The 14933-nt window shown below is 42.6% G+C and overlaps 1 protein-coding gene across 1 annotated transcript in view; it reads right to left on the bottom strand.

Annotated features, from left to right (window-relative positions):
• LOC109031843 (uncharacterized) overlaps positions 1 to 14933 on the bottom strand; it is a 381329-nt gene that overhangs the window by 176893 nt on the left and 189503 nt on the right. The window contains exon 2 of the mRNA XM_072300833.1: positions 6142 to 6201. Coding sequence (XP_072156934.1) covers positions 6142 to 6201 — 60 coding nt within the window. The remainder of the gene's footprint in view (positions 1 to 6141; positions 6202 to 14933) is intronic.

The following is a 14933-nucleotide window of genomic DNA, read 5'->3' as shown; positions in this document are numbered from 1 at the left end:
TAATAATCGAGAATGACCAAATTTCTGCATGCATTTGGTGGAAAAAAACCACTAAAATCGTGAAGCTATGAAAAAATCGAGCTAGCATCGACCAGTCGTTTCACAGCCTCACAAGCGCGGCTCGTAGAAAAAGCTCCTAATTGGTGTCGCTCGCTCGTCGAATGCGATTTGGAATTTAACTGCGAGCATAAATCCACCGATACGAGATCCGAATTCAACTGTGACGATAATTACGGAAAACAAGATGGGATTATTCAGCGACCTAATCGAATTTATGCAACATGATTCACGTTTTAACTGGACATCATTTGAATAGCAGATTGAAAATTCACCGTGGGCTCCTGCATCTCCATGCAATCTTGGCAGGGTTGCCGAACATTCGTTTAAAAAATTAAAAATTTACATTCAGATATGGATAGGTGAGAATTCGTCGTTCCCCAGACGAAAAAAACGTAACTCCATTCAAATGTTGTGAAATTTACGTTCACAATTAATTCTTTCAATCGAACACTGAAAGGAATTTTTATCAAAAAGTTCACTGATTTACCTACCGATTGTGGGAAAAATTCAGGAAAATCAAGAACTGAAATTGCGCGATCTTTTATGTGTCAAAAAAAGAATCGCTGTGTAAATCTTATAACCTTGGAATTGAATTACATTCTCTTGTGTGGAAAATAACACATTTTCCTTGGCCACACAATACATTACCAAGAAAACGTTTTCCTTTCGAAAATGAATCCAAATTTTCTCAAACATAAATTCCTCGGTTTTCCAGATTTTCCGATTAGCTAACAATTCTACCCCCCCCCTTTTTTTAGGGGCGGAAAACGCCTTAAAACGTGGCTCGTGGCATCTTTAAAGATCGGGGTAGGTAGCCGCGTGCGTCATTAACTCGCCAAAACGGGATTCGAATCGAATCCCTCATTCCGATCCGATCAGACTCGTCGCGGCCGGCCCATAAAAACCGAGCCGACTTTGGCGCATGCGCGCGAATCAGGGGAGAGGGAGGAGGGGGTCGCCTTTTACGCCGCCATAAATTAACCGGGTCGGCTTCCCTAGATGGGAAGTAGTTCACAGCGATGCGGTTTTTATCAACACCGATCGAGATTCGATCCGTTCCGAAAATACACCTCTCGTGCCACGCAGTGTAAAAAGTCCTATCAACACGTGGACGTTGCCAAATCACCGCAAACAAAATCATTAATTTTCAAGAAAATCACAGGTACTTCTTATTGAAATTTTCAGGTAATTTAAATAGTTTGCAAATGCAATCCTCCAAAAAATTGGAATAGAAATATTTACAAGGTTCCCTGAAAATTTGTATTTTATCGGAAGAGACTTGGCAACGTCTAAAGGCTCATACGGCATTCTTCCTTGGTGCTGAAGTCCTATCGTCAGCTCGTAACGTCTCGATGACGGCTGGAATGTCGGGAAATTCAACACGGAGCGGCTCTGCGTTGATGACAAAGGTATGACGAGCGACAAAACACGGTTTTTATAATCGTCGCATCAAAATGTAAATTCAGACTCGATTCAGAGGCGATTCGTTTGAAAAACAAACTGTGAGTGGTACATCGGGTCAACCATGTTAAGAACCTTGGCTTTCCCTCTTTTCCACGATTCTCAAAATTGTAACTCAATATTCACTGACTTTTCCATGATATTTCAACGTTTTAGAACATGCCCTTGCACTGCCTTTATCCAATAATTTTTTCATGAAAATGCTGTTAACAAGAAAGTTAGGCGCGAGGTCTCTTGAAACTAAAAAAAAAAATTATAAAATTTAGGAGCCAAAGTCAAAAGTTCTAATTTTAAACGATATAGAGGGTGGGTGCGGATTAAAGTAATTATATTTTTTGACCAAAGGCAAGAATTTCTAAATTGAAAAAAAAAGTCTCTCAGATCCGGAGTCCTGACTTCTAAATAATTCAATAAGAAAAAATACTGTTCATTCAATTGGATTTTTGCTTGAATCAAAATATAATCCGCTTAAATTCAGACGCTTGGCTGGATTTAAGCAAAAATCCGATTGAATTGAGAGTATTTTTCCTTGTCAAATATTTTAGGAGTCTGGACTCCGGACCCAATATGCTTTTTTTCCAGTGTGCAGGTTCCGCAGCAAACTACCCTGACTTCTCCGGGTTTTCCCTTACTTTTAAAGAACTTATCGCCCTGAGTCGAGTAGAATTTCCCGACTTAACAAGAACTTGCTGCCCTGAGTGAGCTCCCGGATTAGGAGAAAATAATGGTAATCCCCGAGAGTGACTTTTCCGCAGAATGTTGTTCGTGCGGGGTCCGTAAAATATTCCGCCCGGGGGCTCGAAGACGTCGAGAGAGGACGTTGCGGGGGGGGGGGGTGGAGGCCGGGCCGGGGCTGGGAAGGAACACGTGGGGAAATTGAGTCTGGATGCAGCGTGGCGGAAGGGAGGGCGGGGAGGAAAGTAATTCGGAAGCGCAGGCTAAGAGCAATTTATGGAAATGGAATGTAAGCACCCGTGAAGATGCGACCGACATCGGAATGGTAAAACTGGATTATCGGATTCCGATAAAATACGAAATCCGTTTCCAGTTTGTGTTGGAGCTTTCCGTCCGTCCCAGCGCTGCCGAGCCATGCAGATTTCCAGGGATGGCTCCGTCTATTCAGGGCAGGCTCATCGGACGTGTACTGGAAAAAACACATTGGATCTCGAGTCCAGACTCTTAAAAACATCTACAAGAAAAAATACTCTTGATTCAATCAGATTTAAGCTTCAATCAAGAACCGAGTCTCTTAATTTGAGCGGATTTCCTTTTGATTTAAGCTTTCTAATTGAATCAAGAGTCCTTTTTCTTGTCAATGTTTTCAAGAGTCTGGACTCAAGATCCAATATGTTATGTTTTGTTTTGTTTTGTTTTTTTTTTTTGTTTGTTTTTTTTTTTTTTTCCCCAGTGTCCATAGGAAGAACGCCGTAACTACATTACGATTTTTAAGCTTCAAAAAGCCGAACAGTTAACAGGTGGATCTACACCTGGGCTACACCTGAAGTATTCAGCAACACTATGCGAATTAAAAGAGGCACCCTCACTTCAATTACTTTACTCGATTCCCTTCTAAATCAAATTTTCGATTGATCCCCACAAAGTTTCGAGGGGCCCAAAAGTTATTTCTGTTGATCTACAGAAGCACTCACAAAATTTCAAGTCTCTTGCCCGATTCGTTCAAGTGCTACGTGAGTGAAGCTGGGTGCTGGTGGAGCTTTGGTCGACTTTCAGAGGGAAACATGCGTCTAATTTTTCTTCATTTTCTAGTTTTTCCAGTCAGAATATACCTTACACATTCCTTGGCGCCTCCGACTTACCGACTCTCGCAAGGAGACATAAGACGTGAGAATGACACCACGGATTAGATTCTTTTCCACATGACAACGCTGTCCGGAGAGGAGGCGGAGGGCGGGCGAAGCAGACACGAAAACAAGAGGGGGCAAAGATTAAAACGCTTGAGAAAATTTGTCACAGATTATTAAACATGAGCACACGGTCACGGCAACGACAGCCCGACGGTGCCGCGCTCTGTGCACGGAACGGCCAACTAGCCGTCGCGACCACCGCACACATCGCGCTCTCTGCCAGGCGCTCGAAAAAACTCGCCGTCTGTTCCGAGTAAGCGCCCCATTCTATCTCGATGAAGCGAGAGATTTCCGATTCCGTAAATGGATTCCGTGGAGAGCATCGATGCAGAAGTTGGGCTGTAAAATGCTCTTAGATTGCTCCTTCATGCGACTTTAACAACTGTATTGCCATTGGAAGAATCCTCCGCCGCTCCAAGTTAAAGAGGCTACTTTTTCGTAAAAAAAAGAGAGTTCCAATTTTTTCTACGTTTAATCAGGTGTAATGGATCCTGGTTAAAAATTACTCAAGACCGCTTGATTTTCTATTATTTCAACCGCGTTTGAGCACTGGAAAAAAAAAACAAAAAAAAAACACATTGGATCTAGAGTCCAGACTCTTGAAAACATCGACAAGAAAAAATACTCTTGATTCAATCAGATTAAGCTTAAATCAAGAACCAAGCCTCTAAATTTGAGCGGATTTCCTTTTGATTTAAGCTTAAATCTGATTGAATCAACAGTCGTCTTTCTTGTCAGTGTTTTCAAGAGTCTGGACTCTAGATCAGGTGAGTAAACTCCAGTGAGTACATTTCTGTTTCAACCTTCCCAAATTGTATTTTTCAAAAAATAAATAAATAATTAAGTTGCGCATTCGCATTAAAATTCTCAGACTTTTCACATCGACAACTTTCACGCGTCAGATTTTCTAGCATTGATTTCACTTTCAATGATACAATAATGTGGACGTTTTTTCTTCAAGCAAGTATTCATATCACCATTCGGTCCGAAGCGTGAACCTGCAATGCTCCGCTCTGTGCTATTAAAGAGGTGCGACTCAGAATCGGGAGAAAACTAAAAAAAGTAAAAACTAGGTCCAATCACGTGTCTCCTATCTTCGGCTTTGTTGTTCAGGCGCCCTTAAATCACCACTACAAATAAGACGAACGGAATCATAGAAATAGCAAGGGAAACGAGTCGCGTTGGTGACGGCGCAGAGATACAACTATTCGTACTTGATGGATGTCCGTGTTGCGTCTGCAAAATTGAAGGCGCGATGGTGCGAGGCATGAGCTAGCAGAGCTCCGCTCTATTCTGCCAATGAGGTGGCGCTCATATTCATGAGAACATTTTAAAAACGAGGTCCTTTTACATCTCTCCTTTCATCGGCTGTGTCGACACTCGATTTTTTTCTTTTTTTCAATTTGGTGTCTTCATTATTTTTACCTAATTTTGAAGACCTATATCTAAAGCTTGTAAGTACATACTTTGCACTGGAGAAAAACACATTGGATCTAGAGTCCAGACTCTTGAAAACATTGTCAAGAAAAAGGACTCTTGATTCAATCAGATTTAAGCTTAAATCAAAAGGAAATCCGCTCAAATTAAGAGGCTTGGTTCTTGATTTAAGCTTAGATCTGATTAAATCAGGAGTACTTTTTCTTGTCGATGTTTTTAAGATTCTGGACTCAAGATCCAATGTGGTTTTTTTTTTTTCCAGTGCACGTGTTTTTAGCAAGACTCGGGTCAATACGACCCGGCTTGGACATCCAAGGGTTAAACGTAAAACTCTCGGAAGATTAGCGGCTGTCTGGCGAGTCAAGGGTCATTTGACTCGTTGGTAGGAAAAGCGGGCGGCGTTATTAATTGCCCCCTCCCGCTCTCCCCTCGCCCCCTACCGCCACTCGGCGCGTAACGCGGATTGATGCGCTACGCGTCTCGCGATTAACACATCCAGCTCCGGATTAAATGACTCCTGACTCGCGCGAGGGGGGCGGCGGGGGTACGAGATGCGCCCCGGCCAAGATCCATCAAAGAGCTCGCGCCGTTACGGCCGGCATCTAACACTTGTACGCATTAATAAATATTGTAAAACAAGCTGGATGCCTCCTCGCCGAGGGCTCGCGTGAAAAATGGATTGCTCCCGTTGTAATGGGCTGCGCTTTTAGATTCGCGCGTTTGTCAGCGCGTCGACTTACGAGTCTCCTCCTCAGGACGGAGGCTGCGATTTGGAGCTGGCGAGAGTACGAGGACTTATGCAGTTAGGAACTACAATATCTGACTCATTTGTAAAAGCAATCATCTGCTTATGGAAACTAATCAGGAAGTCTAGTATTTTTTAATTTTGCAAAATCCTGATATTTTCCTGATTTTTCCTGATAGTTTCTAAAAAATTCCTGATTTTTTTCATTTTGAAAATTCCTGGTATTTTCCTGATTTTTTCTCGACTCCTGGCACGGTAGGCAAATAGAAGTAAGACTTTCTTCGCTGAGGAGATGTGCGTAAGAAAAATTCCCGATAAAACGTCCGATTCTCGGATTTTCCTGATATTTTCCTGATCGGCCAAAATTCCTGATATTTTCCGGTTTTTCCTGATGCTAGACACCTTGCTAATGCACTTGAGTTGTTTCTATAGCTAGTTAGAAATTGTAGTTCCGCAGTGCAAAATGTAGTCCAAAATCCGTAAACTTAGAATTTAAAATACTTTAAATTAAAGTTGGCTGCTGTAGAAGAAAGAGCGTGAGAAAGAAAATGAGTGTAGAAAAACTAAACTTACAGGTTTTTCCCGAATCGTGGGACTAAGTCTTGTGGTTCTTCCTAAGGCCTTAATTGAATTCTGAAAAAAAGGAAAATGAAACATGGAGTTAGAAAGTGACGCAAAAGGAAAGGTTCCTGAAAAAGATGAAACTTTAGAACAAGCAATTAATTGAGAAAAAAATCGGGAGTATCACGCAATAAGGCGAATTCGTCAAAAATATTGAGCAAACGAACCTTAAATTTGACGAAAAGTTTGCCTTTTACAATGAACCCAGTGAGAGGATAAACCTCAAACCTACGCGACTCCCTTTCGAGCCAGTGTTATTTTGATTTACTTTTGTAAAACGCTACCACCGAACTTTCAATTAAGAGTGGTTTTCGCTGGCTAAATACCTATCATAAAAAAGGTTCGTGGTTTCAGCTTTCGAGATTTTAACACGAGAATGGCGCATAATCACAGAGTCGTCAATGCATACGGCTAAATTGACTAAATCTAAGCCGAGCGTGAATGTCAACATTTGAATGTTGAATAAAACATTTCGAGAATACGATACAACACACGCGCCCATTCTCTTTCGAGGGTGCTCCAGCAATCATTCCGGCGCTCGGGTAAACAACCAACACTTTTGCCAAGTCGCGAACACAGACAATACATTTCAAGAGACACCGCACTGACAATCTGGGCAATCGCAATGTATAATCAGGTGAAACAGAAGCTAAATTCAGAGGTCAATGCTATTTTTCATCTAATTCTGGTTGATAAAGCAACTTGCTGAGCAAAAGATCGAATAAGATTCACCTAATGATGACTGATGAATGTCGGAGTGAGCGCTAACTAAGCGAGTTTTTGCACATTAGGTTAGGATTGCGAAACCAAGCGCTAAATTCTTCAATCATCGGTCATCATTGGGTAGATCCGAGCGTAGACTTCTGTCACAAAGACATGTGGTCCAGTGGTGAGGTGTGAACGATCGATTATTGATAGTTCCCCATTTGAAGCTAAGGTAAAGAATCGATTATGAAGGTGTACCTTCTCTATCGATCCTTTTCCATAGGTGTAAACGGCAGATGGATCGATATATCGCAAAGCACCACGCCGCTGACGTGGTCTCTGCGCACGACGCAATTGAATTCCGGAAACGCCGGATCAAACCGACAACGAAGGAACTCGCACTTACACAGACATCGGCTGCGTCATTACGCGACAATGCACCATTCATCGGATGCCCATCGGATAAGGGCACTAATCGGTCGGGCATGCGTGACCTATGACCCCTCGACCCGCGGTGGCGCACGACCCCTGTCCTCGGCCCAGGAGTGCATGACCGAACTCGTAATCCGCCGTGCTAGACAAGAACGCCATAAGAACCTTCCTACGTTGCCAAAGCTCCCATAATATATAACACTATACTGCTGTGCTGAGGAAAAACGCCGTATGAGTCTTCAGGCGTTGCCAAATTTTCCCTAGCAAATCACTAATTTTCAGGAAAATTTGTAAATATTTTTCTTCCAATTTCTCAGATAATTTTGTTTGTAATTTGATCTAAAACGTCAGAAAATTTCAAGGCAAAATTTTCATAATTTTCCTTAATAATGAAAATTTCATTGAAAGAAATTTGGCAACTCTCGAATTTTTATACGACGTTCTTCCTTAGCAAGGCAGGGTAGTTCACGAAAACTTTGTGGGTGTTTTCCTTCAAATTTGTCAGAGAATTTTTCTCGAAATTTAATCTAAAAGATCTGAAATATTCGATGAAAAATATTCAAAACTTGTCTAATTTACTTGAGGGGCGATTTGGCAACATTTGGATGCTACAATGACGTTCTTCGTTCGCACGTTGGTAGCGTCACCGATATTTCCGTTTTCTGGGTCCCCTCCCACCCCCCACCCACTCATGGAGGTGCGGTGGTTCCGCGTATTGGTTTCACGGTCGACGCCTGATTGGATGCAACAATTGCAACGACCTTCCGAGGCAGCTGCACTCCCCCCCCCCCCCACCCACCCCCCTCGACCCACGATGAAACCTATAAATCAACAAGTTAACTGCTGAGAGGGTGTTAACCCCGAACGACCCCCCTCGTTGGAGCACGAGGGTTTAGGGTGGAAACGTGATACCTGGAACGTCATTTGAAGTTACTCTTGAAAGTCAACGCTCAAATCTGCCTATATTGACAACTGATGACCATGAAGTAGAGCGATTGGTTTGACAATCTCAATAGAGGCATCGATAGACGATCAAATTCTGATCCAATTTTGATCAAAATAGACCATTTTTGATGACTGTTGCATGATAATCATGCAACATTCTTCTCTGATCAATATGGAGTATACTAATAGATATTAACTAAAATGTACTGTTTCTAAAACATGAGGTCCAGTGGCGAGGCGTCAATGATCGATTATCGATAGTTCCCCATTTGAAGCTGTGGTAAAGAATCGATGATTGGGGTATATCCTGCTTATCGATCCTTTTTCATAGGTTTAAACGGCAGATCGATCGATATAACGCAAATACGAGCAATATGGAGTGCCGCCGCTCGTCATTCCTTGCCGCATGGAACATTTCTGTCGAGTTTCCATTTGAAAATAATGCAAAGTAACGATTTTCGAACCGATGACTTCCGAAACTTGGCCGCAGGATTCCTTTTCATTCGGAAATAATGCGAAAAGACGATTATAGAACGAATGGCTCCTACATGTAGACGAGAACTGGTTCCGGAGTTCGATCGTCCATCGAGGCCTCAACCAAATTTGCGAAAACTCGCCTGGATAGCAAAATGCCCACTCCGACATTCATCAGTCATCATCGAGCGTATTCCATTCGATGTTTCGCTCAACAAGTGGCTCATCAATCATCATTCAGCCGAATGTAGTGCGCTCTGACCTCAAAGCTTAACTTTCACCCCACCCAATCATTCTGGATAACTTATTAGTACGGGGGTCTCCAAAATAAACCGCCTCCGGTGACATCACTCGGATACTGTCGACTCAGAATCCACCCCTTCGAGGGGGGCGCCCGCGTCCGGATTGCGAACCCCGTCCAGATCGATACCCCTACGCGCGGCGCGATAAATCAATGCGGAGGCGGCCAGCTTCCGGTGTCGACGTCCCTCGGAAAACAGCGGAAGCGGCGACCGGCGAGGCGGGCGAGGGGGGAAGGGCGCGGAAAAGCTTGGATTTTTCCGCTGGGAGCCGTCGTCGGCGGCGACGGAAGACGGAGGGCGCAAAAAGGGAACGGCGGAGATGACACAGATTAGGGCCGCAGTTTGTCGTATGAGATGATTCCGCGACGGTCGCCACTCTCCAGCTCGATATCGGGGCTGCCAAGTTGAAACAGGGTTCGTGGCATGATTTCCCAACCGAAATCGAAGGATGGGTTTCAAGTAGCACTTTCACAAAAGCTTGAAGAGCTTTCGAGGATGTGCAAATAATGGAAAGTGCTGAGGAAATTTGTCGTCCCTCTCACGAAAGAACGTAACTACATTTCAGTGTTGCCAAATTTCCCCTCACAAATTGCATTTTAACGAGGAAAATCTTGGTATTTCTTACTGAAAATCTCACCGATTTTTCCCTTGATCTTGTGCAAAAATCCAAAGAATTTTGAACACAAATTGCGAAGGTAAATTTTTGTAACAAAATCGAATTGTTTGAGTCAATTTTGCAACCTTGGAATAGAGTTACGTGCCTTTGTGCGGAAAACGACGAATTGAGGTGTTGGTGTAGAAAGGGCATTTCTTGGTTGCGGTGTCTCAAAATCTCAACTGCTAATTTATATTTTAGAGGGGAACTGTTAAGTGAATTTTCTGAAATTTTTCGTTTTCAGCATTGTAAAATGATTCACAGAAAGTAAAAGTTGCAACGAATCCAATTTATTTGCTTTATTTCTAATGGATGAATAATGTTGGCGGAGATGCTGAGACACAGCAACCATGAAATGTCATTTCTGCACTCAGCACTTCAATTGCCTTAAAACTTTAATTAGTTTCTTCTTTCTTAATGTGAGTCGCGATTACTTGCATGGCAAGAATTAGAAATAAAATATAAGAAATCAGAGCGACAAAATTTCACACTCTGAAAGTCTGAATAAATGGAGGGCTTGTCATCGCTCCTCTGACGTAAAGGCGTACCTCAATTTTCACACGAGCCCTGATCTCCATATACCTCCACGCATTCCGGGACCCATGTAGAAACAGAGACACGCCCTTACGTCAGAAAGGCGACGATAGTAAGTCTGAGGGCCGACATTGTGACAAACATGCATTTGTTTCACGAATCATAGGCAAAAAAATAAATACAGTTTCAGTAACAATAATTCTACAAAAAAATGGGCTTTATATTGGGAAAAAATGCATAACAGAGCTTTCGGATAGGTAAGTAACACATGAAAGGGTTAAGTTGCAAAAATTCAGCAGCATAGCAAGACTTGCACACCCTCTTACCGAAGATGTCCTCAATTCTTCCAGACTGACTAAAACTGTCTCAACGATTGCACTTAAGGGAAAGGCTCGAAAGCGATTCCGAGAGAGGAGCTCTAAAGTCCTCCCCCTCAAAATCTACCCCCCAAAAGGACGACCCGGCAACAGGGCGAAAATCCGTCCCCCAGGCGAGCCAAGTCGAGAGGTTGTCAAACACGCGGGGAGTAGTGTTTAATTTAGCCGCTAGCAAGCAGCACTAAATAGACAGCTCGTAAATAAAACACCTTCCGTAAATTGATTCATCTGCAGCAGCCTCCCCCACCCTCCCTCCCACTCCCCCCCTCCCAGCACCGCAGCGCCGCGGGCGATCGAGGAGCGTCGGGATGCTCGCGCACCGCGTCCGGTTGAACGACCGGCGGCATCGCGACGCCCAGTCAACGCTGCGACGCGACGCTCCGGCCTTCCACGTCCACCGTGTACGAGTAGTAAGTGTCAAGCTTAAATTTCAAGAAATGGACTTACGGTTATTTTACAAAAATATCATTCAACGAATCCTCTGTTCTTCTTAATTTCGTAAAAATCAACCGAAAGATGGACTTACGGTCCTTTCACGAACATTTTATTTAACGAATCCTCCGCTCTCTTCAAAGTCAATTATCAACCAAAAGATGGACTTACGGTAATTTCACGAAAATTTTACTAAACGAATATTCTGTTCTTCCTAGATTTCACAATAATGAACCGAAAGACACTTCGATGATTCAAACAACAAAATCGATGAATTTTACCTTTGACTATGAAAAAAAAAAACGGACTTTCATTTCACTTTAGGCAAGACAGGAGTACAAGCTATGCTTGCGCGGTTGCGTAAAACTAATTTTAAGTTTAAAAACCACGGATACACTTTTTTTTTACTAATTGTAATGTTTTGACTGAATCGATGAACTCGTTCGAAGTGGAGTGGTCACATTTTGAAAGAAACTCGATTTTGACAATTTTGGGCGCTACTGCTCTTTCCGTAACACGATGCTGCCAAGAGTGTTACAAAAACCATCGACAAGATAAAATATAAAAAATAGAAACATTCCAAGATCAAGTAGGCGATTTTCATAAACTCGAAACGACCGTCACCACACCCCCTGGAAAGAGAAGATCAGGATCATTGACTCCGGTACCGACAAACGAGTTTTTCCCCTTTTTACGAGCTTCGGGGGGGGGGGGGGCATCCCCGGAACAAGCGTTCATTTAGCCGCCTCGTGCCTTCAGCCTTCAGCATTTCAGCGCGGAAACGGAGCGGTGAAAGTTTATCACTTTGTTGGCACTTGGCGAGTTATAAGCGAGTTTAAAGCATCCAATAAAATAATAACCAACCGATGGCGTTGGCGCGGCTCGTATAAATTCATTTCATTAGATAAGTTTTCATTCGATTTCCCTCCGTCCCTGCTCCGGCTCGCGATAATTTGTCCCTCCGCCGCCAGAGGGCGCAACTCTTCTCGAACTTGAACCCTGGAGAGCGTTGAGTTATACGAACGAAAGAGCTCATTCGAAAAAGTAGGTACATTCTTTTATGTCTCTTCGTCCCTTCTTCGCCGCTCATCGTCGTAAAAAAAGGAGTTGGGAACTTTTTCGACTCGGGAGTGTGATCGCTCGGCTGCGAGAGCCTTCGCCGTTTGATTTTTAGAAAGGTTCCGAGTCGTTTTTCGTGTAACTTTCGAGCTATATTGAGAGTCGGTTTAACTTGGCGCGGTATTTATGTGCTGGCTCTCGTTTCGAGTGTCGGAGAAGTTATCCGGACAGCGCTCGACGTTCAGTCGAAGGGTCTTATCTTCTTTAAAAAGTGCAATGTTTCAGGATCTCACTTAATTTTCGGCTCGGAACTCTGGACGAGGCGAGCAATAATCAAGATCAGCTCTATGACCTTCCTTTAAAGTTTATTCTCACTCGGATGAGAATGAATGGTCGTGGGAGTTACCGGATTGTTTAGTTACTTATCGTTAGCTGAAGAGTGAAAACGCGTAACTCGATTGTTCAGAAATCTCTTAACTGACTATGTTCCATTCTTTTAATAGAAAACTAACCAAAGTATCTCCTTAACGTTAGCTGTAAATATCCTAAGATAAAGAGAGGGAGTAAAGATTTCACGAGAAATTTCGTGTTAGTTTTCTTTAAAAAAGAAAGAAAACCTGAGTCTATATTCGCACTATGCAAGCGAAGAAACGCATTTATTGGTTTCTGTGTTAAGTACAAGTAAAAAAAGCGTTTCAGGGGCTGTCCATTGGCACTAGAACGGTTCAGCTTGGATCAATATACAATTCTTCAGGTTCACCATAACGTCCGTCAATTTGCCCGAACTTTAAAGCTCAACTAAAGTTGAACTAGGCATGGATAAAAATGTAAATTTACGTTTTTTGACTGAGGTCAGTGAGCGGCAAGAGTGTGTCAAACATCCAGCTCTGAAAGGGTTAAAACAAATCAATGGTCTGATTAGCCGTGGAATGCCCCTCTACCCATCAATACGCTTCCAAGAATCTAGTAGCCAATATCCGTGACCAGAAACTTAATACATCTATTGGACGTCTGGTGCTGGCTACTAGATTCCCTCGGCGATAAGATGATCGTCCAGTCTAGTGCCAACGATCATTCTTCTTGTGCGATTATGTAGCTGAACATAACTTTAAATGAAAGCATTAGCACTTTTCTGAAAGCTTCATAACCGTCCGCAAATACTGTAGAACACATTAAAACCAGAGAACTTAACCACTTTTTACCTGCTTGTTCCACTTCCAGAAGTCGTTTTTCCTGTACGACAAGTAGTAATCTCTCGTAACTTGGATAATGAATAACTGATCGGTATACCAGTACACGATGCGTTTAATTCATACTGCAGCTTTCGATGAGCTTCCATCAATTTTTATTCCGAGCTCTCAGATTCCAATTACTTTGTGACGGTTGAAGAACCATTCAACTCGGCGATGCAGTTTTACCTCTCAGCAACCCGAACTCTGCCGTGTTGCAGAAGAACGCCGTATGAACACTTGAAATTTGCCAAATTTATACGCAGATAAAACACATAATTTTGAATAAATTTACGCGTATTTTTCCTTGAAATTTTCGGATATGTTAGATTGAGCTGGAGACAAAATCGTCTGAAAAATTGAAGAAAATTGTTCAGAATTTTCTTAGTAAATTCGTGTTTTATCGGAGGAAATTTGACAACGTCTGATTGCTCATACGACGTTTTTCCTCAGCACGGCAGAACTGGGGACATTAACTCGTTTACGCATCAATCTCGAACCGAATGCGACTGCGCTTCCGAGAGACGCGACGGAAAAAAAAACAGGTTTGAAAACCTATTTGGAAACTCATGGCGACTTGTCATAATGTAAGCACTTTATTTTGTCCGTAACATGTAAATTAGCGTTCATTTGTTCCAACGAGGAGGCTCCGAGTGTTCTTGCTCGCTGAGTCGCACAGTAGGACGGGCGGATAGAAGAGGTTGGACATGAAGTTTTCGGCTAAAATTTCAAATTTTGATATTTCAGTCGTCACGAATTCAATTTCAACAGGGGTCTAGTTTTCTTTCGTTTTGGGAAATCCTGATTCTTCCTGATTTTCCAATACTAAATCGTGATTATGTAATTGTTTCAAATCCAGATCAAATCCTGATTTATTACGGAGATAAATGAAAATTTCTACATTAGCGTATGCGAAAGCATGGAAAAGCCGATCGAAAAGCCGACTTTTCTCAAATCCTGCACGAACGATTTTTCCCTGATAGAATCGGAAAAATCCTGATGCTAGACAGGGTGTCTGGTATTTTTTAATTTTGAAAAATCCTGATATTTTATAAAAAATTCCTGATTTTTTCATTTTGAAAATTCCTGATATTTTCCTGATTTTTCTCGTAAAAACGATATTTATTACATTAATGCATGTGGAAACTAAATTTTTTGATAAAGTTCTTATGTTTAGAAAAGACGGCGCGACGACTCCTGCCTGGCACCGTGGGCAAAAAAGAGTAAGACTTCTCCGCTGAGGAGATTCGCACGCGTGAGAAAAATTCCTGATAAAACGTCCGATTTTTCCGATTTTCCCGATATGTTCCTGATTTTTTCCTGATCGGCCAAAATTACTGATATTTTCCGGTTTTACCGGTTTTTCCGGATGCTAGACACCCTGTGAAATGAAATATCACCAAATAACCTGCAGCGGAACCACTCTTGAACTTTCATGTTTGAGATTTTCGCAAATATGAACTTCAAAAGTTTCCAGATTTCGTCCGACTTTTCCCATTGACTCGGTCCAGTGTGAGTCGTGCGAATCTGGCGAGCCGCGCGTATGAAGTAGTCGTCTATGTCGTCGGGAGCGGCGGAGTTGTCATACCGATGCAAATGA

The sequence above is a fragment of the Bemisia tabaci genome, chromosome 5, assembly GCF_918797505.1.
Source record: "Bemisia tabaci chromosome 5, PGI_BMITA_v3".
In the NCBI taxonomy this organism is placed as follows: domain Eukaryota; kingdom Metazoa; phylum Arthropoda; class Insecta; order Hemiptera; family Aleyrodidae; genus Bemisia; species Bemisia tabaci.
This window is presented reverse-complemented; position numbering and strand designations above follow the sequence as displayed.